This window comes from Solea solea, chromosome 10, assembly GCF_958295425.1.
Source record: "Solea solea chromosome 10, fSolSol10.1, whole genome shotgun sequence".
Classification (NCBI taxonomy): Eukaryota; Metazoa; Chordata; class Actinopteri; order Pleuronectiformes; family Soleidae; genus Solea; species Solea solea.
This window is the reverse complement of record NC_081143.1, coordinates 5,318,609-5,346,509: the sequence shown is the minus strand read 5'-3', so window position 1 is coordinate 5,346,509 and position 27,901 is coordinate 5,318,609. Positions and strand designations below refer to the sequence as shown.

The following is a 27,901-nucleotide window of genomic DNA, read 5'->3' as shown; positions in this document are numbered from 1 at the left end:
TTTTATCAATCATACTACATTGTGACAGGATATAAAACATGAACATTAACAAAATAAATCTATTTTCTGCAGAAATGTGTCTTTCTAGAGTATGTCTTGTCCTGTTTTTGGTAGTGATTATTTTGCTGCCTGTTTATAAAATAATAATAATAAGATAAAGACGTTTTACAAGACATTATAAAAGTGTAATTACAAGACAATCTTCATGTTAGGGGTCAGATCGTGCCGAAATTATCACTGGTGAAAAAATTCACGTTTATTTTTTTCTTTTTACATGGGCAGCAATTCCGGACCCTTAATAACATTTTTATGGGTGTCTAGAAAGAAATAGTGGCAAGATGTTTGCTGTGGCATCATTTGGTTTCAGCTTGCATGTGTCCCACGTGTTTAAGTGATACTCTAACCTAAAAACAGCCATGCTCGATGCAGAGCTGTGGTGAATTATGCCAGCGATGGCAGACATGTACGGTCGCTCGCTTCTGGCTGTGGATATTTGGTTTCACTCATGCTCACAGACTTCTGGTCCTCCAGCAAAGGTCAGCACCTTGTTAGGAACTGCTGCGACAAGTAACCACTCCATTGTTGTGTGAATACTTCATTTGCTGAATGATAGTGCTGTGTTTCACGCGATTTAACAGGCACATGAACGCAGTCTCATACAGTGAACATTTGTGGCAGGCAGTCAGGTGATCGGATTTACAGCTCCACTCATACCATCTCACACAGTTTTGATCAGGAGAGCTTTAAAGTTCAGTGTGTAAACGTCAGAAGGGTTTAATGGTAGAAAGTTTAATTCTTTTAAAATAAAATGTGTTCGTTTTTGTCGCCTTTATAATAACTTCAAAGGACTTTAGCTAAGGGCCTTGCTGTATGGCCGACATCCTGAGCTGTGTGAGAGTGTAGGTGGCACTTTTTGAAGCAGATTCTTTCTATGCAAACAAGAAGACTGAACATGCTCTCTAATATGCAAAGGACACTGTAGTTCCCTGATGTTCTTGGAAAAGGGAGGAGCGAGCAGAGCTCAGAAGTCCTCTGTCTGTTGCAGTCTCCAGTCTCACCAGTAGATGTCACTAATTCTGATTCTGAATGGCCACTAACTGTCAGCCTTCATGCTTAAGCATGGGCTGTTTTAATTCACATACAACTACAACTGTTATGTTTACAGTAGTGCTCTTCAGAGATGAAGCCATCTTGTTTTTATAGACAAAACGGTAATAATCAGATTACCTTATACTTAATGTATAATAGTAATAATAACAATACTACTAATAATAATAATTGTAATAGTAATAATAGTTGTAATAATACTACTACTACAACCACTACTAATAATGATAATGGAGTTTGTAATACTTTTGTTATCAGTAGCTTCCCTCTAGTGGCAAACTATGGGAACTGCAGTTACTCACCACTGCACCACTGTTTGTTGTTTGCTGCTGTGAGTGTTTTCTAAACAGAACATGAATCAGCATGACGACCTAAACTGATCAGAAGGGAATCACTGATAGTTTATTAAAACATGTTGGAAACAGTTTTTTAGGTTTTAAACATCAACATCATAACCAAAGTTTTAAAAAGAAGAAAAAAATTAATAAATTTCACATAGAGACTGAGTGTACTGTGTGCAGTATCATATCATATGGTTACTGTGATACATTTCTGTATGTTTTTTGTTACAGTCACATGAGGTTGTATGTATATCCTTCAAAATCTACCACTGCAATTCTCTTATTGTAGACGATGAAGCAGCCTTGTGTGGCGCTGCAGCCAGTGTCAGCCTGTGTCAGGAGTTTTCATCCACCACAGTCCTGCTGCTGCTGCTGCTGCTCTTGCTGCTCTTGCTTCTCTTGCTGCTGCATTACTGATGTCGCCCCTTGCAGATTAAATTAGCTGCAGCATCACTCTCCATCTACTGTTTCCATCAGAAACCAACATGCCTGTATCTACCAGGCTGATGCTCCAGGTGGTTTTTGCGCTTCTGTGTATTTGTGTTGCAGTCGAACCCAAAAGGAATTTCAAATGTCCTTCAGGATGTGCCTGCTCCAAGGAGACCATCATCTGCGTCGGCACTTCACACGTCCCGAGGACTATACCGAATGAGATCAACTCACTGTGAGTAATTACTTTTATTTATTCAGTCTAATGATTTTTGTTTTAAAGGAGTTTTTCAGTGTTGCTCTGTAGAGATAGTGTATGTACTGTAAATGTGTCCGGTACAGAACTGTCCCAATACCTAAGTTAGACTTAGTCTGTGTTTTTGTGCAGGAGTATGGTCAATGGATCTATCCCTGAACTCACAGAGGGGATGTTCTCACTGATGCCTTCTCTTCAGCTCTTGTAAGTGCAGCTTGTCATTTGAAACCACCATTAATTAATTAGTTAACAGTGATTAACATCTTGTTGTTACGGGGGGGCAACACATAGGAACAAAACAGTAGATTCATTATCAGTGATAAACTTTTTCTGTCTGTGGCTGTAGAGAGGAACAAATTATTATTATTATTTTTTTTTTTTAATTAGGTATTGATTGAGGTTTGTTTTTCCTTACAGACTTCTAAATTCAAATTCATTGTCCACAATAAAAGATGATGCTTTCTCTGGTCTTCCACATCTGGAGTACTTGTGAGTATTATTCGGCAAACATGCTGCTTTCCTCCTGTTACATGTGAAATGACATGTGTGCAGTAAATACAAGACCAAAACCATCCAGCGTGTCAGATAACTGCCATACAAATACATCAACAAACGTGTACATGACACAGCGTAATCTCTCTGCCTGTTCATGAAGATAAACCACAGATTATCACTCTCTGAACAGATTCATTGAAGGAAACAAGATTGAGACAATCACCAAGAACGCCTTGCGTGGTTTACGGGATTTGACTCATCTGTAAGTGTGTTATTGTTCTCTTGACCACTGAGAAAAAAAAGTAGTATACTATTACACATGTAATGTTGCAAAGCAATGAGAGTAGTGTCCTTTTTTTTTCTTGTCTTACCTCTCAGCTCCCTCGCCAATAACAAGATGAGGTTTCTGCCAAGAGATCTTTTTTTTGACTTGGACTCGTTACTGGAACTGTGAGTAAGCATTTGTGCCATCAGCAGTGTGTATATGTGTGTGTGTGTGTGTGTGTGTGTGTGTGTGCACTTATATTTATTACCTCTAGGACCTTTTCTGGCACAGACATGTCATTTTCGAGGAACTGGTTAAGTTAAGGGATAAAAATTGTGTCTAGGCATTAAGGTTAGAAATAAGGCTTTATTTTATCGGCATCCTAAGAAAAAAAGCTGTGCAAACCTGTGTTTGTTCCAGGTATTACACATGTTGTGAGGACCTAAATCTGTTTACAGTCACATTATGTGGACTTGTCTTCTTTAATGGGACGAAAAAACAAGTCCCCGTTGTAAATTATAACATTAGTGTTAGATTAAGCTTCCAGGAAATGTTGGAAGTCAATGTAATGTCCTCGGAAGTCAGAGAAATCACTGTGTGTGTGTTTGTACTTTGTACTTGGCTGCGTTAAACCCCACAGATAATCAAATTGACATAATATTGTTGCTAAAAATGTGTATGTTTATTTGCCTTGTATCAGGGATCTACGAGGCAACTCTTTCCAGTGCAGTTGTGAGAACAAGTGGCTGATGATGTGGCTGAAAAACACAAACGCTACAGTGTCAGATGTTTACTGCGAAGCTCCCAGTGACATGAAGGGCAAGCGGCTCAGTGACCTTCCTATTCCACCGGGCAAGTGTATCTCCACAGGTAAATCTGACAAGCACACCATCGACTGTGGTTATGAAGGAAGAAAGAAAGAAAGAAAGAAAGAAAGAAATCGATAAGTGTTGAATAATTAAACAGGATGCTACCATGCACTCTCAAAACAGGCTGCTGACAAACATGTACAGTATATCATTTTCTCACATGTGCATAAAAGAGCAAATGTGACAGTATTGGGTGATATTATAATGTCATTGATCTTAGTAGGAAAAAACTGAATTATTGTTGTTTATTTCCTCCTGTCAGCACACGGACAGTTTGTGTTTTTGTTTGCCTCTCACAGACTTTGTGCGTCATCAGTCCATTCCTATTCAGTCCATGTCTGCAGACATCTTCTCCTTCAAAGAGGACATCTATGTGGCGATGGCAGCCCCAAACACCAACAGCTGTGTGGTCATGGAGTGGGATCACGTTGAAATGAATTTCAGAAAGTTCGATAACATCACAGGTTTGACCAAACCCACCCTGACCATTACATAAAAGATCAACTTGCTATATGCTCATGGTTATATGGTTGTAAAGGTCCCAGTTGTTTAAATAAATGTAAGCAAGTGAGTGTTGTCCTAAAGATGAACTTACACATTCTTGAATTTGATGTTTTTCTATTAAAGAAATTGATAATTACCATCATTTCAAAATCATTCACATCCAATCCATTCCCTGTTACCACAGGTGTGCCCCAGGGCTCTGTCCTGGGCCCCCTGCTCTTTATTATTAACCATCTCCCCCATGGCCATATCGTCCATCAATAACTCTTCCATCTCCCCCTCCCCTCAGGTAAAGAGTGTGGGTGTCATCCTTGACAGCAAGCTTGCTTTCACATCCCATATTAATAATGTTACCCGATCCACCTTCGTAATATCAACTGTCTGTAACTCATTTCTGCCTGGTCTCCCTCAAAAAACCCTCCATAAACGTCCTACAGCAGCTCCACTGGCTCACCATCGCACAATGCATCAATTAAAAAAATATTGCTCCTCACTATCAAAGCCATCCACAACCTTGGACCTCCATACCTTTCAGAGCTCTGAATTTAGAACACTGATTCTCTCCAACATTTAAAATCCAAACTAAAAACTCCTCCCATTGACCACCAAATTGTATTTTATTTGTACCAAATGTGTATGTCATGTAATGTCATTTTCTGTGCTATTTTAACACTTATGACTGTTTTTCCTCACAGGGAAGTCTGTTGTTGGATGCAAGTCAGTCCTGATCGACAACCATGTTTTGATAATCGTCACCCAGCTCTTTGGTGGCTCCCACATCTACAAGTTTGATGATCAACAAAACAAGTTCACCAAGTTTCAAACTATTGAAGTCTTCAACATCTCAAAGCCAAATGACATTGAGGTCTTCCAGATGGACGGTGATTGGTATTTTGTGATTGTGGACAGCTCCAAGGCAGGACTGTCGACTCTGTACAAATGGAGCGACCAACCAGACCGCAACGAAACCGGCTTTCACTCCTACCAGTTTCTCCATGAATGGTTTCGGGACACTGATGCCGAGTTTGTCCAGGTGGACGGGAAGTCCTACCTCATCTTAGCCAGTCGATCTCAGTCACCTGTCATTTACCTGTGGAACAAAAGTTCCCAGAAGTTCATACTTCATGGTGAAGTTCCACATGTTGATGATGTGGTGGCTGTAAAAGCTTTCCGGGAGGAAGGTGAGTTATATCTGGCCATGACCTGCTACATTGGTGACTCCAAAGTCCTTAAATGGACCAATAAGGTGTTCACTGAGGTGCAGGCTCTGCCATCTCGAGGAGCAATGATCCTGCAGCCTTTCTCCTTCAAAGACAGACACTACCTTGCTCTTGGCAGTGATTACTCTTTCACACAGATCTACCTCTGGGATGTAGAGACCAAAACCTTCCACAAGTTCAAGGACATTTATGTGCAGTCACCTCGGTCCTTCACAGTAGTGACTAATGAGCGGAGGAATTTCATCTTCTCCTCAAGCTTCAAGGGCAAATCAATGGTGTTTGAGCATATCATGGTAGATTTAAGCTTGTAGTGCCAATCAAAATCATCACTAATGACATAAAGAGTTGGTCTCTCAGATCAATACTTCTGTGTATGCTACAAAGTCTCAAAGAGTCTCAAATGCTGTATTATCTTCCTCATGCAGCGAGATATATCTTTCTTGGTTTGAGACTAACATTTTTTGGCAGGTTTCTAAAACCGAGGCTATGTTTGCAATGTTAACAGCATGAACATAACTTTATGGAATACTAGATATCGCATTAAGAGGTGCTGGCTTTTATCGCAATTCTGTCAATCAAACAATGGGTGAGCCAGGCAGTGTCCATTCTGCTATAGCTGCCTTAGATTATAATCTGATTCCCCCTCACAATACTAGTACCCAGAGTGACTCTCATGTTTATTATAAATATGATTACTTATGGTACACTTGTTAGGTTTTTGCTAATTTAACAGCTGACCTGAAATTGTGACTATTTGATCGATTACAATGCACCACATGCAGGACTGAACAAAAGACAGATTTTTGGTTTGTGTGACATTTGTCTAACCCTACCACAGCCACCAGGTCTGTTGCCATAGAATGCTTAATAATCTGTGAATTGTCAAGAGCTTCCTCTTACCGAGCAGCCGGTAGAGATGATGAAGCCTTCACAGTAACTGCTCTGCCTGCTGACTGAAATCTGCATGACACAAAGGTTTTAACAGAAGTACAGCAGTATTGGTGAAATAATCTGAGCTTGAGTGGAGGTTCACAATATTAGTAACAAGATACTCCATGAGCAGAGTGAAATTAATTTACTCCTATGCAAAATGTATGATACCAAGTGTTACTACAATCAGAAGACTATTGTATGACCGTATGAGTTTAGCAGTGGGATTGCTGTTCTCTGAAAAACTGATGCTAAATTTTGAACTAGGGGTGGAAATGGAATCAAGAAAAGAGATGTAGAATGCAAGAAGAATTTTTTTTGGAAGCTGGAAGCTGAAAAAGCTGTGTACTCAGACATAAGTAATATGGTGTATTAAGTCTGGAATAAATAAATACAATTAATGCCATGTGTAAAAGAGGTGTGTTTGTTTAGTCTAAGCTCCATGACCAAACCTGTGACCTTAATGATGGAGGAATTTCTTTGTTTCATTGTCAGCCAAACCTGAAATTGAAGAAGAAGAAAGAAAATCAACCTAATTTTATTTTAATTGGAAATTCAATATTTATTAGAATAACAATTGGTTTTAATACATTATATAATTAATAATTGTATTTTATTTTGCATCTGATAGGACATACATGTTAATGATGATTTTATGCCATTACATCCAATTCTTTCAATCTGACCCAACTTTATTCACAAAGCACTTTAAAACAACCACAGTGGACCAAATTGTTAAACAGTGTTATACATAAAGACAGAATAAATAAAAGGTGTAAAATGCCTCTACAAAACAACTAAAACAAGTTAAAAGGCGTGAAACATGGGTTTGTGTCAAATGATCACGTTATCACAGTAAAACAGAAGGTCATTCTCTCTAAATATAAAATCCAGCTAAACCGCTTCTCAGTTTTCCGAGGCTCCCTAAATGCATCGCGATGCCTCCGTGACGTCGTAACAGGCGGAAGTGATGCAGTCGCGTTGCCCGATCTCTTAATCCGTTTTGATGCAAAATGTCACTGAACGCCGCCCAAACACAACGGTGATGCGTGTGACCTGAAACACACCTCGCGTCTCTTTCACGCTGTGTATTTATTTGTATTGTTATTATTTGTGTGTATCGTGTAACGCGGAGTGAGATGGATCCGTGCAGAAGGAGCGAGGGTGACTGGCAGAGTCTGATCAATGAGGTGAGACGTGAGCAAACACTCACTCACTCACCTTCATATTAACAACAAATGACTGTGATGTCGTTTTGTCATCATATTATCTGTGACTCATAACCTGTATGAACGCCTAGTCCACGTTAATCTGAGCAAACTGGATTAAATCTCAGTAGTTTGTCTCACTCCATGGGGAAAGAAAAAAAAAAAACACTTCCTTTTACTCCCCTTTTCCTTGTACATGCAGAACTCAGGATTTTAAGTAAAGTTAATTATTTGTTTTATTTAATGGGTTATTAAAGATAATATACAACACTTATGCACAGTTGTATTGTTGGTAAAAGCAACTAAATATATATATTCAAATGTTGTAGTAGATGACAGGTACAACTGCAAATGATTAACCTGAACCAAATAATTGGGATTCGCGATATTATTGTGAAAATATGGTCTAGATTTTTTTTTTTTTTTTTTACAAATCATTCATCTTAATTTTATTTGAATTGAACATTAAATATTTTTTATTCGAATATTGATTTTTATTACATTATATTAAATATTCAGAACATATTTTTAGACCACCTGCCATGAAAACGAGAAAACATAAATATTCTTTAAAGAACTAAAAATTGTTATTTATTTGGCAAATAACAAACTGAATTCACCTTTTTCTACTCAAATTTGAGCCGGCTCACTGGGCTTCTTCTCAGAAATAAATATTGCATAACATTTAAACTTTAAAACTAATTGTTCCGTTCAGGAATGTAATTAAATAACTATAATTTTACATCTTAATCAAGAAAAAAATAATGTGCTTTACTATTTTTTTTTTGATAATTACCAGTGCTGTTAATTAGGGCAGCTGTGGCTTTGGGTGGTGGTCTAATTCTCTCAATTCTCTCCATATTTTTCAGTATAGTGTTGTTAGATCTTGTGTTGCCCCGGAGTCATTCCCGTGCTGCACACAGGAAGTGATTTGTTTTCTGTCAAGACAGACAGAGGCAGTAGCAGCATTGTGCCAGCAAAGCAAGGAGGCTGCAAAAAGGTTGGCCTGTTCTGCCTCTGTATACACACAAACGCTCCCCCAGTCAGGTCTGATAGTGTTGTCAAAATATGATAATGATAAATCATGAGATCTTGGAAGATCACTCAGGCTGAATGTTGGCCAGCTAGACAACATTTTCATGTCACATGAAATATTCTTTAATAATAATATATAGTTCCAGATTCTGATGCGTATAATTGATACTTTCCTTGGTGAATATGTCGATGGCGCCATGAGCCTTGTAAATGTGTGATATCCCATGAGAAGAAGATATATTTATTCTAATCATGCCATTCCTTTCCTATAGCTGTTCATATACTGTATTCTAACTCATATTTAATGTGCTATGTTTTGATTTTCATATTGGCTGTTGCTTTATATACACTTAAGAACTGCCCAACTAATCAGAGATCAATTAGTATTAACCTGAACACATTTGTTTCTTCCCGTAGTTCGTTATTTGCAAGCAGAAACTGGAGAGCAAGACAGAAGCTTTGTTGATTCTGTCAAAGGAGCTTGATACATGCCAGCAGGAGCGAGATCAGTACCAGCTGATGGCCAATCAGCTGCGTGAGCGGCACCAAGGGCTCAAGAAGAAGTACAGAGAGCTTATTGTAAGACTTCTTCATGAGCTCCAGAATTGTGGAGAATAAAAGTTGTCCTCGTTCATTATCCACGAGTCAATTTCAAACATGTGATATTAACGTGGGCACAGTGATGTAGCCAAAAAGATTTACAGATTTTTAAACCATTATATTAATAATTATCGCAACAAATGTCATATAAATAAAGACCATTATTTGCTAATGAGTGAAAAGGGGAAGAAACCAGTTAATTTTGGTTTTAAAAATTTGAAAATTATGCTTATTAATTTCACAAATGTGACGTAAAGCCCTCAGAGCAATATGTTAAAATTCTAAGTGTTTTTTTTTTTTTTTTTAAATAATAGTTTTGAATACAAAGGTTAGGGTTATTGAACATTGATTATTGAACATTTTCCTTTGTTTTAACAACTAACAGGACGGAGATCTCTCTCTTCCTCCTGAGAAAAGAAATCAAGTAAGTGACTTTTTTACATATATTGTGCATTACTGGGGCTTGGTCACATGTGGGTCAATAACTTGTTGTATTTTTTAGACTAAAATACAGTTTTGAACCCTCATATTTCTGCCCTGAGCAGCTTTGCCTTTTTACGATGCACTGCCTCCTTGGATATTTGAATCTTCAGTAGCAGAATGATGCCTGAGTGCTGCATCTAATGTGAATCCATGTTGTTCAGGTGAATCTAGCCCAGCTATTGAGAGACTCCAAAGAAAAAAATCATCAATATTCCGAGGAGGCGAAGGAGCTGAAACAACGACTGGTGGAGGCTCAGGGTGATAACAAGGTACACATTTTTATTATAAATTAAATAAGGTTATAATTTAAGTTAATTTCACTCAGTGTGTTTTTATTCTTGAGTGTATCAGTAGCATAATTGACCAGTCATTAAGGTGTTAGCATCAAAGAGAGCAAATCAATAAAGACCAAATAATAGCAGAATCACCGATCTTTCTGTCCTGCAGCTGCTCAGAATGACCATCACCAAACAGAGGCTTGGAGACGAAGAGGTTGGGACTCGACACTTTCCTGCACATGAGCGAGAGGATCTGGTCCAACAGTTAGAAAGAGCCAGAGAACAGGTGACGACTGAGTCTAATATTTTGAGATCACTGAACAACAGTTCAGAAATTTTCAGAAACAACAACTTTACTTTTTTATGAATCCAGACGCTAAGCAATCAACATTTTTTCTCGTGATCCTGTTCACTACAGCTTCAACAGAATTAAGTTACATCCATCGATCCATCCATTGTCTATGGCTTTATCCTCCACATGAAGGTCAGAGGTTCACTGGAGCCAATCCCAGCTGACGTAGGGCAAATGGCAGGGTACATCATGGACAGGTCAACAGTCCATCACAGGGCCACATAGAGACAAACAACCGTTCACTCTAACACTCACACCTACAGTTAATTCAGTGACTAATTTACCTCTGCATGTCTTTTTGCTGCAGGCTTATCGCGTAAAGACATTTTCATTTCCAGTTAAATATTTCATTTTTTTTGGTAGAGTATAACATATAGTATATATTTTTATCACTGAAGCACAATAACATCTTATATAAAGTGATGCATGACATAATATTATAATAATAAAAGTAGACCACATTTGCTGCTTTGCCGGTTTCTCTCCTAAGGCGAATATTTGCTTTAGGTCAACCCTGCACAAATAGATTTTAGTTAAGAAAATATTAACCGGACATTTGTCTTTTACACCCTGGAAACGGAAAAATACATCTAAGTTACATAGAGCCATATGTATATATTCTACAAATGTTTAGTGTGAATAATGTGGATTTATTTCTGTAAATAAATCATTTACAACTGTAATTTGAGTCTCACATATGACATATACTGAGATCAGGATGTCATATATACAAATGTTGGTGTCAAATGGTTTAGGTCACTCAAATCTCGAACATGGACTCAAGTTCAACTGTCCCATGTTTCAGTGTTGTTTTCCACCTGTGTGCACAGAACCTTTGAATATAATGTATGTCTTTGTGATTAAAGGCGAAAACAATCAGATATAGAATGTAATTGCAGGAGAAACGCTCACAGAGAATGAGCCTTATTCATGCAAATCTTCTACTAATAACACAGTAAATATGGACACTTTTTGCTGCAGGCTTATCGCGTAAAGACATTTTCATCATTTTCTACTTCTTTCGGCTTCTCCCTCTTGTCTCCTCTCCTGTTACACCAAATGTCCTCATGTCCTTCTTCACAACATCCATGAACCTTCTCTGTGGTGTTCCCCTTTTCCTCCTGCCCAGCAGCTCCATCTTCAACCACCTTTGTCCGATATAATCACGCTCCCTCCTCTGCACGTGACCAGACCACCACAACCTTGCCTCTCTTACTTTATCTCCAAACGCTTCCACCTGCACTCTTCCTCAAATATGCTCATTTCTAATCCTGTCCATCCTGGTCACTCCCTGTGAAGATCTCAGCATCTTCAGCTCTGACGCCTCCAGTTCCACTTCCTGTATTACTGGCTCCAAGCCATACATCATATTGGGTTTCACAACCGTTTTGTAGACCTCTTATTATTGCTATAAATTAGTCGTTAATGATGTAAAGTCTCGATCCCTTTAACTGTTCAACATCCATTATGGCAATTGAGGGACTGTGTGTCAGATGACAATTCTTAGAGGCATCAATGGGATACAAGAACAGGATACACACAGTTTGTGTGAAATCAGATATGAATAAATAAAGTAATAATTAAAAACAGATACAATTCTGGCTGATGTTGTTAGTTACATAGTTTGTTTTGTGTTGCTATAGAATGAAGTGCTGGAGCACAGTGTGAAGTCGCTCACAGATGAGCTTCAGGATGTTCGGGCAGAGCGAGATGTGTTTCAGCAGAAGGCTCATCGGCTTAATGTGGAAATGAACCACATTGTGGGAAATGATGAGATTCAGTTTCTGGACATAGACGCACTCTGCATGGAGAACAGGTTTGTTCCCGTTTTACTTTATATTCATGCAGTATTTTAATATTTACATGCTATTTTATTAGTTATGACAGAAGTGGTGTATATTTGGATGTTGCTGAATCATCACTGTGTGAATACACTGATGTCAGAGCAAATGAGTATTTACGATTTCCGAGTATTGACTTTTTGATCTAAATATTCCTTCCAGGTATTTGCATGAACGCCTCACCCAGCTGCAGCAGGAGGTCAACCTGCTCAAAACAAATCTGGTGAAGTACAAGGTGGCTACATTTTTAACAGAACCATGCCAAAGAAAGTTATTTTAATTGTCAGAAACAGAAAAAACTCATGCTCAGTGACCCTTGTCGATGATTTCAGAGTGCCCTGGAGTGCAGGAAGACCTCTACAATCTGCGGCAAAGCCAACAGTAGTGCTCTCACTGGGGTTCTCTCTGCTAAACAAGGTCAGATGGAACATCACACCTCTGTGTGCATGCTGTGCAAAAAAAACCACAACATTTCAGACCTGGCAATAACATCTGACCTGAGTGATCTAATCACCTGCGTACAGCAGGTCTGAACATTCCCAGCGTGTCCTGTTTGCATCTTGAAATCTGATCACAAAAAACACATTCAATCAGTCACATTTTTTTTTTACACCAATCAGCACCCAGTTTTACATAAATCTGTTCGTATGTGACTGGATCACTGAGGACGTATATAAATTACAGATCTGAATGAGGCATTGCACTGAAGTAGGCTACCTCAGCTGTCACTGATTGTGTGTGTGTGTGTGTGTTCCAGGTATTACTCATGTTGTGGAGACTTCATACAATCACATTATGTGGACTTGTCCAAAAGCAAGTCTCCATAACGTAATTTATTTAATTTTAAAGTGAAAACATGTTCTGTAGTTAGGTTAAGGTTAGGCCAGTAGTAGTTATGGTGAAGGTTAGAGTCTCCAGGAAATGAATACATGTCAATGTAATGTCCTCTGAAATCCAGACTGTGTGTGTGTGTGTGTGTGTGTGTGTGTGTGTGCAGTGAAGGAGTTGCTGCTCTCTGAAGAAAATGGCTGCAGTTTGCCAGTGACTCCTCAGTCCATCTCAGACCTGAAGTCTCTGGCCACTGCTCTGCTGGAAACAATCCATGAGAAGAACATGGTGATTCAGCACCAGCGGCAAATCAACAAGTACTCACATTTATCCCTGATAATCTGATGGTATACATTCTTTTTTAGGGCCTTAATTATAGATAAATAACTTGGATACTGTTTGCTTTATCAGGATTCTTGGAAATCGAGTAGCAGAGCTGGAGAAGAAACTAAAAACACTAGAGATGTCTGGATTATGGAGTCTGCCAGGTGGATATACGTAACTCAACATTTTGAAACACCTAAATAATCAGGCATATCCTGTTCAATAACTTCTCTGTCTTATGGTTTTCTCTATCCTTCTGCTTCTGGCTACCTGAAGGCCTGACTTATAATGTGTCTCTGGGACTTAATGGTAGTATGTTCCTCTATAATATCTACCTTTCCACCTGTGAACCTCATCATCTTCCCTCATGTCTCATCTGCTTGAATTCATTTGACTCATCTATGTCCAGTCCTGTCCAGCAGTTTGAATTTGTTGTATACAGGCGACAAATGTTTAAGTTTACCTGTAAACTTTTGTCATACAGGAGGGAAGGACACCATCGTCCTGAACCTGCCGCAGACTGAGTCACCGGATTCTCCTGGACAGGAAGGTGAATATACTGTATACTATACTGTAGCTCTATGGCCCTGTTCAGACCTGGTATTATCTATATCTCTCCTGTGATCGAATCACAAGTAGAAGAATCCTCAGTATAGCTGGTGAACCAAGTGAACTCCTGTTTTAAATCCTCCAGAGTTTGTGATCTGTGGCATGTTGATGTTTTCCAAATGTGCTGTAAGTGTAGAAGCATCACACTCTCATGCACTCATACGCACTGTACTTTGAGTTCTGCTTTCCTCGAAATGGGAGCCTAATTTACAAAACTGACATCATGTGCTATTGAAGGAGACCTGAAACGCACGATTGAGATCATTAACTCCTTACGAGAATGTTTATTTATGCTATAAATGAAATGAGAAGTAGCCTAATTTTCCCAGAGACTTCCATTCAACCAAATTAATCTGGACTCGCGTGTTGAAACCTCAGGGATTGACAGCAGTGACGCTCACAGCTTTCAATCCCTGATAGCTGAACACTTAGACGACAGATAAGACGAGGTCTGAAAGGGCCCATCTGTCTTTAGCCATCTCCACATAACACTAACATTCCCTGAATGTCTTACAGCTGACAAAGGAGCTGAAAACGTACATGCCGAGCAGCAGAGCTCCTCAGGTTCTCCTCAAAATCAAAAGGTTGAAAAACTAGTTCCATCAGAATCTCAGCAAATGGCACCAGCGTCATCCAATTTGGAGAATTCCCCACAGAATCCTGCACACGAGTCGGTTGACGACGGGCCAACAAGCTCTCAAGCAGAGAAGCTACACATCACAAACATCGCAGAAGATCTAACTGCTTTGACAAAAGAAGAGGACAATCTAAGTGATTCCCCTCCCACTGTGACAGAGGTGAACATGCAGCTTCAGCCAGACGTTCACCACTTCACATTAGACAACTCGCTCCCTACAGAAGGAAGAGGGGACGAGTCACAACAATGCCAGGGAGAGGGTGAAACTGTGGAGACAGATTTTATTATTACAGAGGAAATCACACGTGCTGATTCGTCCACTGCTGTTTCTACTGAAGCTCAAGATCAGCAAGACGACGTCCAAGCAAACCAGCAGATGAATGTTTGCGTTAGTGAGGAAATCTGATGCTTTCCAGGAGCCATCCTCATGTGGCGGAGCATCAGGAGAAAATTAAACAAGACGTAATAATTACAAGAGATGCATTTATAGTATAACAACACAAAATAATCTGGGAAGTGACAATTAATTTGTAGGTGCTAAGATTAAGACACTGTTGTTGTGTTTTAGTGTCCACTGCATGAACTCTGATGATAGATTACTCTGTTTAACACTGTAAATCCAAGAAATGTGTAAAGAAAATGTGTCCATCACATGAAAAAACAGTAACAGTGACACTATAACAAAGTATTTTGTTGTATTACACGTATGTCAAGGTAACCTTATAATGACTCACACCTGAAACAAATCCCACTGTAATGGATTATTATTCTGACCTCCACCAAGGAGGTGACATTTGAGATCATATCTGACTAAGGGGTGGATACAGGATTTATTTTCTACCATTACCATTGTGGCATTTTAAGTGTTAATGGACATATGTACACCAATATTGTGTTATGCCCATGTTTGTACTACAAAGCTGACAGTACAGTATTTGAAGATCAGGTGTGATTGTGGAACATGTCATTCTAATCTTCTGGGACATTAATGTGCTGCTGTGACTCTTCTGGGATTTCTCCCAAGAGCCATTCAGCCTGAGGATTAGTGACTTTGGACTAGGTTTGTGTCTCAGTTTAACCCAAAGGTTACTGGACTGAGGTCAGATCTCTGAAAGCCAAAGCAAAACAAAAAGAATAGTTTTTCTTGTTTACTGATGTTGCCACAGAGGTGGGAGCTGAGTATATCAGAAGTGAAGAGAGTTGTGTCCATGACAAATGGCAAACAAGGACTATGGTGTGTCTGATGAAGCAATGCTTGTAACAGAGTGAGAATTTTCCAGCATTTCATCATAAAATATCATTTTCTTAAGAGGCTAAACTGTCAGTGTTTGCAAAATGACTGCTTAATTTCCCAGTTGGATGCTGATTCATGATTGTTTTCCACTTGGATCTTGTCTTTAAAACTAAAGAGGGAAAAGAAACTGCTGCTACTGAAATGAGAGTTGTTTGGAAATGAACCACCTTAACAAACACACATCAAACTGTTGTTAACAACCAGCAATTTTATTTGGTTTCTTTCAACATATAATCAACACAATAAAACACATTTCCAGTTGAATAATTCATTTGTTGTTGGTAGATTATAACATATAGTATATATTTTTATCACTGAAGCACAATAACATCTTATATAAAGTGATGCATGACATAATATTATAATGATAAAAGTAGACCACATTTGCTGCTTTGCCGGTTTCTCTCGACGACAAATATTTGCTTTAGGTCAACCCTGCACAAATAGATTTTAGTTAAGAAAATATTAACAGGACATTTGTCTTTTACACCCAGGTAACGGAAAAATACATCTAAGTTACATAGAGCCATATGTATATATTCTACAAATGTTTAGTGTGAATAATGTGGATTTATTTCTGTAAAATAAATCATTTACAACTGTAATTTGTGTCTCAAGTATGACATATAATGAGATAGACTGTGTCTGATCAGGATGTCATATATACAAATGTTGGTGTCAAATGGTTTAGGTTACTCAAATCTCGAACATGGACTCAAGTTCAACTGTCCCATGTTTCAGTGTTGTTTTCCACCTGTGTGCACAGAACCTTTGAATATAATGTATGTCTTTGTGATTAAAGGCGAAAACAATCAGATATAGAATGTAATTGCAGGAGAAACGCTCACAGAGAATGAGCCATATTCATGCAAATCTTCTACTAATAACACAGTAAATATGGACACTTGATTATTGCAAATACCTAATTTGAATTCTGAAATTTTCTTCCAACTTGTTCAGCCCTACATCTTATAGCAATAAAAATATTAATCAAGATTTGACATCGTGAATGAATGCAAAGACAATATCTGTACGTAATTTGGCGGCATTTTTGGTTACTTTGACTACTTTATCCTCAGCTAGTGTACTGCTTGTAATACATATCCCAGAGACGGGGGGAGGAAATCCCAATGACACAACAGCTAAGCCTCCGGCCTGCGTTTCCATTCAGCAGGCTGCCAGCATCTCCACCCAGTCCTAGGTCATCTATCTTCTCATGGAGCACCACGGCTCTTCCAATCACAGACATCCCTTCAAACAGTGTTGCTTCCGACTCTATTAATGTCCTGATTTTTCCTTGCTCGGGCCTAAAGTTCCCAAAGTCTCCTGGGTGGTTTGGATGCTCAACAGTATGGGGATTGTAGTGGCCACCAGTGGAGTCACACCCCAGGCTCAGATCCCCATACTGATGGATGTGCACTGCTCTGGGCTCTGGGTCCCCCTCTGTGGGGAGGCCTTTAAACCAGAAAAGAATGTTGAGCTTTCCATGAGGGTAATCCTGCTTAAAAAGCACATGGCCATACACACTGGGCAAACCCTCGGCGAGTAAGGAGCTGGGTCTCATTCTGCAGGCTGCATACAGAGTATTATTGTGCAGGGAGACCTCTTGTGGAGCAAACATAACACTGTCAGCTGAGATATGCTGATAACATCCTGCCAGCAGAATCAGAGTGGCAGCTTCCAGTAAGCACATTGACCTGAAAAAATGTAGAATACCAGTACAGTTTATAAGATCAAAACAAACAAAGAAACAAACATGTTTTTGGGTTCACTTACAAAAACATGATGAAAACATTTAAAATGTCCTGTTTTATTTAATTGTAACATATTATCAGAAAAATGTAGGCCTACATAAATATCAGAAACCTTTTCATTAGAATTAGTTAGAATGTGTTAGAACACTATTAAAGCATCAATATGTTTTAGGAACAGCTGACTATCCATATAGTGTAACTGTAAATATTTATATTGTTGGGTTTTATAAAGTCTTCATATCATGCAACGAAAATACATATAATAAAGTAGAAAATGTATTTCCATATAAAAAAATCCTTTTTAACAATAATAGTCACTTTATTAAATGTCCATTAAAATAAATATTTGCCTAAGAATTTCAGCAAAAAGAAGAACATGTCCTCCAGTAAAATGTCATCAGTGGGTAAATAGCTGTTACTTGTCAGTCCTGCATCCTGTTGTCACAAAGAATAATGTGTCCTACAGTGCATGTAACATACCTTTCCTGTTCATTTTGACATAGACATTTAAAACTGATGCACAAAACAGAAAAACAACCCCCCACCCCTCCAACACACACACACACACACACACACACACACTGTTATAGACACACAAAATAGAGACCAAAGTTCACATAAGTGTGCAAACTCAACTTACCTGTGTAAACGCATGGTCTGCATTGAAAACTAGCAGAGGATCTGAATGTGTTTGCTTGATCTGGGTTTTTGTACTCAATATGTTTCGTAAAGGTCTTATGTAAGAGTGTGAGGAGGCGTGGCCTGCTTAGGGTGGAGCAGCTGATCTCCACATAGGACATGGACCCATGTCAGCCCATGTTAGTACTAGTTATTCTTATAAATATCTTTATATAATATCTTTCACTTTAGTAGTTATTCTTTTAAGACAAATACACATTTTTATATTAGCTTACAACAGTTCTTTTTAGGATCTGTTTATCTTTCATTTTAGTGGTGTAAGCGAGTGGTTATGTGCAGCAAAAACAAGATGTGGAGGCTCCTTGGATGAACCAGCCAACCAAACTTTATCTCTAAGGCTAAGCCCAACCACCCTGCTTAGAAAACACATTTCCACTGGTTTATCCACTATCTCGTTCTTTCGGTCATTACCCACAGCTCATGACCATAGATGAGGGTTGGAAACATACAGTAGATTGATCGGTTTGCCTTGTGGTTTAGCTCTCTCTTCACCACAACAGACCAGCACAGCGACCGCAGTACTGCTGATGCTGACCCAATCAGTCTGTCCATCTCCCCTACCTTGTGAACAAGATTCCAAGATACTTAAACCCCTCTACTTGGGGCAGGGACTACACCTTGACCTAAAGCACCTGGGCACTCTACCCTTTCCTGGCTGACAACCATGGCCTCCGATTTAGAGGTGCTGATTCTCATCCTGGCCAGAATCCTAAGGTCACCGAATGTTTGAGCAGAACCAATGACAAAATGCAGCCTTGGTGGAGTTTGACTTACTGCTGGCAATGCGACAGTACAGAGATTGGATGGCCTCAGCCTGTAGTGGGGAGCCTTCCCCGCCATACTCTTAGAGCACCCAAGAAATGATACCTCGAGGGACACAGTCATAAGCCTTCTCCAGATGGGCAAACTCCCATGCTCCCTCAAACACTCTCACAAGGGTATACAGCTGGTCCAGTGTTCCTCCAGAATCCGAGATTCGAATTACAGCTGGACTCTCCTCTGCAGTAGCCTGCCATAGACCTTCCCAGGGAGGCTAAGGAGTGTGATCCCCTGTAAATGGAGCACACCCTCTGGCCCTGTTTCTTGAAGGTGGTAACCACCACAGTCTGCCACTCCAAAGGCACTTGTCCATGCAGTGTTGCAGAGGTGTACATACAACTATATAGGTTAATTGGACACTAAATTGACCATAGGTATGTAGGCCCTGCAATGGACTGTCGATATACCCTGCCTTTCACTCTATGTCAACTGGGACTGGGCTCCAATTTTTCCTGCGGCCCTCATGTGGAGGTTAAAGTGGTTGAAAATGACATTAAGACCCCTTCACAATATTAACAAGGAACTAGAAGGATCATTCATTTATCGTCTTCCACTTTATCCTCAATGTGATGGTTGCATGGGTGCTGACATAAAGGGTGAAAGGCAGGGTACACCCTGGACAGGTCGCCAGTCCATCGCAGGGCCACACAGAGACAAACAAACATTCACTCTCATGGTTAATTTAGTGTCCAATAAATGTTTGAATGTTTTTGGAATGTGACAAGGCAGAAAAGCCCTTCTTACGTAAACCCGGGTCTACAACAGTGCTAACTGCTACACCAACCATGTGATGAACGGTTTAAATATAAATATTCATTTAAACTGTGGACTGCATCATGTGTCGAAAGTTATTAGACGAAGAATCACGTCAATTTATCTTACTCATCACCTGCTTCCTTTCACCTTGGCCTTCAAAATAAGACTTAGGCTATATATACTTCCTGTAAAGTAAGTATATATACACATTTATCCTCAATGTGATGGTTGCATGGGTGCTGACATAAAGGGTGAAAGGCAGGGTACACCCTGGACAGGTCGCCAGTCCATCGCAAAAAGGTAATAATACCTTTTTTATTATGGCAGCTTTTAATAAAACTACACATCAGGTATGATGAACAATATCTGATAACTTATGTATACACACACACACACACACATATATGTATATATATATATATATATATATACATATATATACATGTATGTATATATATATATATATATATATATATATATATATATATCACGTATATTGTAACTTCAATGTTTTTATGTTATCTTTCGTTTCAGTAGTCATCCCACAACTGTCGTAAAACATGAGCGGTAACAGGAAGTATCCGCACGTTAGTCAACCGAGTTTCCGGTACAGATCGGGTAGTTCCATATCGCCCGGCGGAATTGTATACGTTTTGATAGATTGACGATAATCCTCATCTGCGAAGATGTCCAAAAGACATCGCTTGGATTTAGGCGACGATCACTCCACCAGTAAGAAGAGGTCTGATGGGTAGGTCGAGCTCCTCAGTTCACAGATCAGCTTTTACCGCCCCGGTGCTAGCAGACTGTTAGCTGATGCTAATACTTTGGCTAATCGTGAATGTAAAAAACTGAAAGTTTGCTGCTCCAGAATGTTCAGTTTCCGAGACACTGCTTCCTAACGGCACATCAGTCGCTCTCTGGTACATGCTATCCCGTTTAAGTAAATATAAGTAGCCGCTGGGCACGACTTACGCAAACAGACGTAGCATCGACGTTCGTTTAAACACAGAGGCACGTGTTTATGTGTGTGTCTGCGGCTAACCTTCATGTAGCGTGATGCTAACAGTCTCACCTAGCCTTTATAAATTGAGTTAAACCGACCAAAATAAGCAGATGATGAGTAAACTACGTTTGAGATCAGAACGCATGCGTTTTGATACTGTCATAAATTCATTTATCAGATTACAAATAGTGTTCTAGCATGTTAGCTAACAACAGTTAGCAAAACCAGTGATTTATATTGATGATTCATTTGCCACCAATATCTTTTATGCCTGACTCTATTTACAACTGAGAAAACATTTCTTTCACAGTAACCATTAACATTCTTGTCATAAGAAGTTACTTGAAAACACTTTGAAAGTAAGAGACGGAGGACACAACTAGCTTCAGAATATGAATCTGATTGTAGTTGGGCTGTCCTTATTGTATTAAAGTTCCCCCCTGTTTTCCTGTTGAGATTTAGTGGAGAAACAATGACAACGTCAGATAATTTTTCACTACGAATGAGACTAGGATTAGGACGAATAATTACAGCATGTTAATCATTAAAATGCTGTTAAAGACACCTGGCTATTATTGTAGGACAGCCTGGGCATAAATGTGTATTTATCCTTCAGTTAAACATTTGTTTGGTCAACGTCTTAATATCTGTTTGAAGGTGATGTCTTATTTAATTCAAATATAGCTAAATATATAAATAAATAGGATTATGGTCATAATAATGGCTGATACTCCCATGTTTTTATCAGTTTATATAATCAGTGATAAAAATTATTATCTTAACTAACTGGTTATTATATTACTCGCAACTTTCACAATCTAGTATCAGTTGTAAAATCATGTTGTGTTGATGTCTGGCATGTAAACAAAAGTCAACACATCCAGGAACAGATTTTCTACAAGATCTGATGAAGCTATAAGTATGTAAACTCTTTACATCAGTATATACAACATATCCATATGGAAATCTTTTTTATCTGTGCTTTTTAACCCACATGACTCAAATGCAGCTTAGTTTCTGCTGATACTTGACACTCATTTGACGACACCAAAAGCTTCATTTTAATTCTTCTTCCAGGGGAATGTTCCTAACAATTTACTACTCCTTTGTTTACAGAAGAGACCGAGATCGTGACAGAGACCGCGAGGACCGCTCCAGGGACAGGGATCGAGATAGGGATCGTGACAGGGACAGAGACCGGGACAGAGACCTGAAGCCTTCTAGCGTGCCCTCTAACAGCATGGCAGCTGCAGTGGGCATACAACCCCTCAAACAGATGGCGGTGCACCAGCAGATTAATCCGTTTACCAATTTACCGCACACACCACGTTTTTATGAGATCCTGAAAAAGAGGTTACAGCTTCCTGTGTGGGAGTACAAGGAGAGCTTCAGCGACATCATTACACGTCACCAGAGCTTTGTCCTTGTCGGAGAAACTGGCTCTGGAAAAACGACACAGGTCTGAAATCTTGTGTGTTTATTACTTAACACTAAAAAACTATATAGTGCATGCTAAAAGCCTTTAAACCTGTGCTTTAATCTCCAGATCCCTCAGTGGTGCGTGGACATGGTGAGAGGTTTGCCTGGTCCTAAACGAGCAGTGGCCTGTACTCAGCCCAGAAGAGTGGCAGCCATGAGTGTGGCTCAAAGAGTGGCAGACGAAATGGACGTGATGCTCGGACAGGAAGTCGGTTACTCTATCCGATTTGAGGACTGTAGCTCTGCCAAGACTATATTGAAGTAAGTGATGAAGAGCTGTTGATGTCACTAACGACTTTTTACAATCAGTGTTCTTGTTTTAATCCAGAATGTCATAAATGACAATTCATGTCTCTTTGTTCTTTAGGTACATGACAGATGGTATGTTATTAAGAGAGGCTATGAATGACCCACTGCTGGAGCGATATGGTGTGATCATTTTGGATGAGGCCCACGAGCGAACTTTGGCCACAGATATCCTGATGGGAGTTCTCAAGGAGGTGGTGCGTCAAAGAGCGGATCTGAAGGTACTCATGTTTAAATAAAATAAGAATTAATAATTTGTTAGCCCCTTGTCTTTATGAGTGTTATACCTCATTACTGTCACATGCTTCAATTTAAGATTGATAAAAGAAGAAATTCAGTGCAATTTGTCTCGTTGCAGTTAATCACTTTGTTTTCATGATAATGTTGGAAATCCGTAATTTATTTCACAGACAGGAAGGAATACACCTATGATTGTCACATTATCTCATTAATATTACATTTAAATAATCATGAATAATGATCATTTAAACAAGTATTTAAACAAGAAAATGAACAGTTAATGTTTCCTTCATGGACAGGTGATTGTCATGAGTGCCACGCTAGATGCTGGAAAGTTCCAGGTTTACTTCGACAACTGTCCCCTGCTGACTATTCCTGGGCGTACGCACCCTGTGGAGATCTTCTACACCCCTGAACCAGAGCGAGATTACCTTGAGGCAGCAATCCGTACTGTCATTCAGATTCATATGTGTGAGGAAGAGGAGGGTGACTGCCTCCTCTTCCTCACCGGTCAAGAGGTAAGAACTGTAGATCTGATAGTACCAGCACAGTGAACAGTGTTGTCATTGGTGTGTCTTTCAGTATCTTGAACAGCAAAATAAAAGCTTAACCTCTTTTCAGGAAATTGACGAGGCCTGCAAGCGAATCAAGCGTGAGGTTGATGACCTTGGACCTGACGTTGGAGACATTAAAATCATTCCACTGTATTCCACGCTGCCACCACAGCAGCAGCAAAGGATCTTCGAGCCGCCTCCCCCGAGGAAGCCCAATGGTGCAATAGGAAGAAAGGTATATTGTAAATGGCAGAAAATGTACATTTCAGCTGAATGTTAAACAATATTTTAAACCCAACGAATCAAGGCCTGTTGTTAATATTATTATTATTATAATAATAATAATACTCATGTTTTTTTTCTTAGGTCGTCGTGTCAACAAACATTGCTGAAACCTCTCTAACAATTGATGGTGTGGTGTTCGTCATTGATCCTGGATTTGCTAAACAGAAGGTGGGCAGATATTGTCTCATGCTATCTTAGTTTTTTGTGCTGAAGTTTTGTCGTCTGCTGTCCTTGTTTATTTTAGTGAAGATGGAAAAAGCTGCACATCTCTGTTTGACTATTTTACATGAGCATTTGTTTACTGTGCCTCCAGGTCTACAATCCTCGTATCCGAGTTGAGTCTTTGCTTGTCACCGCCATCAGTAAAGCTTCTGCCCAGCAGAGGGCGGGACGAGCTGGCAGAACACGTCCAGGAAAATGTTTCCGCCTCTACACAGAGAAGGCCTACAAAACAGAGATGCAGGCAAGAGACCATGGTTACATGACAAGGTGTGAGGATAAAAACTTCTCACACTTGTGTTATCAGTCACACTGAACAATGTTTAATTCTCTGCAGGATAACACATATCCAGAGATTCTTCGATCCAACCTGGGATCTGTTGTGCTGCAGCTGAAAAAGCTTGGTATTGACGACCTGGTGCATTTTGATTTCATGGATCCCCCAGGTGAGGCAGAGCATTTGAAAGAATTTGAAAACATCCAAAAGTCTCCAATGGTTAGTAATGACCACCTGACTTTAATGTTTGTCCTCCTCCTCTGAACCACAGCTCCTGAAACATTAATGAGGGCCCTGGAACTGCTGAATTACCTCGCTGCTCTCAATGATGATGGTGACCTGACGGAGCTAGGCTCCATGATGGCGGAGTTTCCCCTGGACCCCCAGCTGGCTAAGATGGTCATTGCCAGCTGCGAGTTTAACTGCTCTAATGAGATCCTTTCCATTACTGCCATGTTGTCAGGTAATGCCCAGGACTGGGCTGACATCCCCCTTGCCTTCTGTAGGCTCTGTCTCTTGTGACTTCGAAACACTACCATTCACTGTTGGTGTTGAAATGAAGTGTCCCACCTTGAATTTAGTTTGTGTGCGCTGTTTGTTAGAACACTAATAACCACAGACCTAGGCTTTAGCTTGACTGAAATGTTGATTTGATTTATATCGTGATATATATATCGAAATCTAAAAGTATAGCGTAAGATGAGGTTGTTTAAATTCCATCAAATTTTGATCGGCACTTCGGTCAGTATGTTTTGAATGTACTGATATGATGTTAGAAACGCAGAAATAAAAGAAATAGTAGTTTTATAACAAAATATAGATAATGAAAAGTAGTGAATTTCATTCATTTTTTAAAGTTTAACATTTAAGATTATGGTCGTAACACCCACAGTATATTTACTGAATACAGATAGAGGTGTCGAAGTAAGTGGATAGGGCAGGCACCACCTAATTCGTCACATTTCATGAATTTAGTTTTCACTGAAATAGCACATTATGATTATAATCTCAGTTTATATAGTTAACATGTGAGGCCTGAACATGTTATTTGCGCTTTAAAGACTTAAGACTTTTGTGTTTCAAAACCAGAGAAGTTATTATTGTTGATGTCCCTAATGCTTTGTAGTTGTGTGAAAACTCTTGTTTTACAGATGTGGTTAAATGACACCCCTCTCTACGAGCTAATAGCCAATACAGTTGGGAATGACCATGAGAAAAGGCTCCAGTCCCATTTGATAGAGCTTGTGGTCCTGCCCTGTCCCAACGCAGTGTCCAGTGCCCTAGCATCATAGGCTTTGCTCCCCTTTTTCTGTGAATGTTTGACTCATCTCTATGGGCGGCTTTGTTGGGGCCCATACCAACCTTGTTTAGTCCCACAGTGTTTTGTCCGCCCCACGGAGGCTAAGAAGGCAGCTGACGAGTCCAAGATGAGGTTTGCTCACATTGACGGAGACCACTTGACGCTGCTCAACGTCTACCATGCCTTCAAACAAAGTGAGCACCAGTCACTAGTCTGCACTGTATTAATCTTTTGTATCTCTTTTTAAAATGCTGACTGAAATCTTTGCATTGATTAACATTAAATATCTTTGCACATCAACGGTGACCTGAATTTGACATAACCTCTCTATTATGAGGACTGGGAAACAAACTGCATCATGGGAAGCAGGTGGAGCCAACATCTAGTGATGATGAGATGGTGGCATCAGGCATTTTACTTCATAAAAAGACAGACAACAGAAACAAGGACAGGTGGATTGGTTCAACATTAAACTTTGACATTTCACTGCCCCAGTCTGTCAATCGGCTGTGCACATTTGCTTATTGGAATCATTGTCACGTTAGATTATCAACAACACATCACCAAATCAATATTGCTCAAATTCTGTCACAGATTTGCAAAGTATTTGTGTGCAGAGGCCTTAAAGCTGCATTTTATTGTCTTTTATGGCCTCACAAACAGAAAAACCAACATTCATTTGCTAGTTTGTGTGAAATGAAAAAATAAAAATATTTTTCATTCCCACTAGAAACTGTGAAGAGCCGACACCTAATTAAACATGTCTGAATAAAAATATTTCTTAAATATGGTCCTTTTTTTTTCTCTAGACCATGAATCTAACCAGTGGTGCTATGACAACTTTGTCAACTACCGTTCACTGATGTCTGCTGACAACGTGCGGCAACAGCTGTCGAGGATCATGGACCGATTCAGCCTGCCCCGTCGGAGCACAGAGTTCACCAGCAGAGATTACTACATCAACATCCGCCGGGCGCTCTGCACCGGCTTCTTCATGCAGGTGAACACATGCAGGCGCAAGCTGACGGGGCACGACTAGCAACACTGTGAAGCCGCAATTATGTTTTATGTATTACACATTTTCTTTGCTGCAGTTTGTAATGAGTTATTACTAAAATGGTAGTTTCAGTTAAAAAGATCAATAGAAGAACATTTTGTATTGAAGAATGAAGTTTGACTTAAAATACATTTTTAAAAATGTTAGTTAACTACATTAGTAACATGTTTCATTAGTCAGAACTGAAAACTAAAGTAGTTTTAGTATACTATCATTCAATCTGGTCATAGACCAGCCTTCAGATTCAAGATTCAAGATTCTTTATTGTCATTATGCAAGCATAACAAAATTTCCTCCCGAAACTCTCAGCAAACATTGAAATACGCATGAACAAAACAGAAAACAAGAAAGGTTATTGCTGATGAGTCTTACAGTTACATGCAAGTACATTCATATACTTATGCACCACACAACTGTTAATGTATTATCAGTGCTTAACAGGGGACATAGTTTTAAGTTTGTTAACTTGTTGAGGTATCTGTCTGTATGTTGTTGTTTTGTTTTTAAATAATCTTCTCTTGTTCTGCAGGTGGCTCATCTGGAGCGCACAGGTCATTACCTCACGGTGAAAGACAACCAAGTGGTCCAGCTGCACCCGTCTACTGTGCTGGACCACAAGCCTGAATGGGTGCTCTACAACGAGTTTGTCCTCACCACCAAGAACTACATCCGCACTTGCACAGACATCAAGCCAGAGTGGTACGTTTGCTGAGATTTTCGGAGAATAGTTTGATAAACTTGATGCAGTCTGGTGTTGTCACTAAGGTTAAATGTGGTCTTCTTTCTTTGTTGACAGGCTGGTGAAGATCGCTCCCCAGTACTATGAAATGGGTAACTTCCCACAATGTGAAGCTAAAAGACAGCTGGAGCGAATCGTTGCCAAATTGGATACTAAGGAATATTCTCAGTACTGAACAATGCGTGTCCTGGAAATCAGTTGCATACTATAGTTTTAGATCTTTCTGTACCATTGTATGCTAAAATTTGGCATTTTGATTTTTATATTTTGATTTTTTTTTTTCCTTTTCTTTTGTTTTTCCCCATCAATGTTTGTTCTGTATCTAAGTGTAATGTCAGATTAAATATCAGCAGCAAGTATTAGACCTGACTACAAAGATTTCAGAAGGAATATCAAAATCATGTCATTTAGATGTGGTTGACTTTCCTTCAAGGGATTGCCGAGTCATTAAAAACAGATTGTGCTTGCTTTGTTTCTTTAATAAAGGAGCTTTGACTTAACATCTG

The 27,901-nt window shown here is 39.4% G+C and overlaps 4 protein-coding genes across 5 annotated transcripts; 3 read left to right on the top strand and 1 right to left on the bottom strand.

Annotated features, from left to right (window-relative positions):
- The first annotated feature begins 1,784 nt into the window (after positions 1–1,784).
- LOC131467147 (leucine-rich repeat LGI family member 2-like) lies at positions 1,785–6,803 on the top strand. Its single transcript, XM_058640886.1, has 8 exons — positions 1,785–2,112; positions 2,266–2,337; positions 2,551–2,622; positions 2,819–2,890; positions 3,007–3,078; positions 3,594–3,763; positions 4,062–4,226; positions 4,962–6,803. Exons 1-8 carry the CDS (start codon positions 1,934–1,936, stop codon positions 5,795–5,797), a joined length of 1,638 nt encoding a protein of 545 aa, XP_058496869.1. The 5' UTR covers positions 1,785–1,933; the 3' UTR covers positions 5,798–6,803.
- A 592-nt stretch (positions 6,804–7,395) lies between these two features.
- On the top strand, positions 7,396–16,510 carry LOC131467146 (coiled-coil domain-containing protein 149-like). Of its 2 annotated transcripts, XM_058640884.1 has the most exons (13): positions 7,396–7,606; positions 9,077–9,238; positions 9,645–9,683; positions 9,904–10,011; positions 10,190–10,306; positions 12,016–12,188; positions 12,376–12,448; positions 12,546–12,630; positions 13,211–13,358; positions 13,453–13,529; positions 13,642–13,674; positions 13,850–13,915; positions 14,491–16,510. In XM_058640884.1, exons 1-13 carry the CDS (start codon positions 7,556–7,558, stop codon positions 15,015–15,017), a joined length of 1,659 nt encoding a protein of 552 aa, XP_058496867.1. In that variant the 5' UTR covers positions 7,396–7,555; the 3' UTR covers positions 15,018–16,510. The 2 variants fall into 2 exon arrangements, with proteins under 2 accessions (XP_058496867.1, XP_058496868.1); XM_058640885.1 differs by lacking the exon at positions 13,642–13,674.
- Positions 16,094–18,376, bottom strand: LOC131467148 (extracellular superoxide dismutase [Cu-Zn]-like). Its single transcript, XM_058640887.1, has 2 exons — positions 18,300–18,376; positions 16,094–17,602 (listed from the first exon to the last, which is right to left on the bottom strand). Exons 1-2 carry the CDS (start codon positions 18,320–18,322, stop codon positions 16,981–16,983), a joined length of 645 nt encoding a protein of 214 aa, XP_058496870.1. The 5' UTR covers positions 18,323–18,376; the 3' UTR covers positions 16,094–16,980.
- Positions 18,377–20,518: 2,142 nt separating this feature from the next.
- Positions 20,519–27,895, top strand: LOC131466388 (ATP-dependent RNA helicase DHX15). Its single transcript, XM_058639575.1, has 14 exons — positions 20,519–20,684; positions 22,056–22,398; positions 22,486–22,679; positions 22,786–22,945; positions 23,264–23,482; positions 23,586–23,753; positions 23,885–23,971; positions 24,117–24,266; positions 24,360–24,468; positions 24,571–24,762; positions 25,671–25,793; positions 26,409–26,599; positions 27,186–27,355; positions 27,453–27,895. The coding sequence occupies exons 1-14, from the start codon at positions 20,620–20,622 to the stop codon at positions 27,568–27,570; spliced, it is 2,289 nt and encodes a 762-aa protein (XP_058495558.1). The 5' UTR covers positions 20,519–20,619; the 3' UTR covers positions 27,571–27,895.
- Positions 27,896–27,901: the final 6 nt, after the last annotated feature.

What these genes read in the sequence shown, in the direction of transcription:
- LOC131467147 (XM_058640886.1), top strand. Translation starts at nt 1,934, where the DNA reads ATGCCTGTATCTACCAGGCTGATGCTCCAGGTGGTTTTTGCGCTTCTG. An exon ending in CCGAATGAGATCAACTCACT is followed by an intron (nt 2,113 to 2,265) that starts GTGAGTAATTAC and finishes GTTTTTGTGCAG; the next exon opens with GAGTATGGTCAATGGATCTA. An exon ending in TTACGGGATTTGACTCATCT is followed by an intron (nt 2,891 to 3,006) that starts GTAAGTGTGTTA and finishes CTTACCTCTCAG; the next exon opens with CTCCCTCGCCAATAACAAGA.
- LOC131467146 (XM_058640884.1), top strand. Translation starts at nt 7,556, where the DNA reads ATGGATCCGTGCAGAAGGAGCGAGGGTGACTGGCAGAGTCTGATCAAT. An exon ending in CTCCTGAGAAAAGAAATCAA is followed by an intron (nt 9,684 to 9,903) that starts GTAAGTGACTTT and finishes CATGTTGTTCAG; the next exon opens with GTGAATCTAGCCCAGCTATT. An exon ending in TGGATTATGGAGTCTGCCAG is followed by an intron (nt 13,530 to 13,641) that starts GTGGATATACGT and finishes GGCTACCTGAAG; the next exon opens with GCCTGACTTATAATGTGTCT.
- LOC131467148 (XM_058640887.1), bottom strand. Translation starts at nt 18,322, where the DNA reads ATGCAGACCATGCGTTTACACAG. An exon ending in CAGACCATGCGTTTACACAG is followed by an intron (nt 17,603 to 18,299) that starts GTAAGTTGAGTT and finishes ACATTTTTTCAG; the next exon opens with GTCAATGTGCTTACTGGAAG.
- LOC131466388 (XM_058639575.1), top strand. Translation starts at nt 20,620, where the DNA reads ATGTCCAAAAGACATCGCTTGGATTTAGGCGACGATCACTCCACCAGT. An exon ending in GCTCTGGAAAAACGACACAG is followed by an intron (nt 22,399 to 22,485) that starts GTCTGAAATCTT and finishes TTTAATCTCCAG; the next exon opens with ATCCCTCAGTGGTGCGTGGA. An exon ending in TGATTTCATGGATCCCCCAG is followed by an intron (nt 24,469 to 24,570) that starts GTGAGGCAGAGC and finishes TCTGAACCACAG; the next exon opens with CTCCTGAAACATTAATGAGG.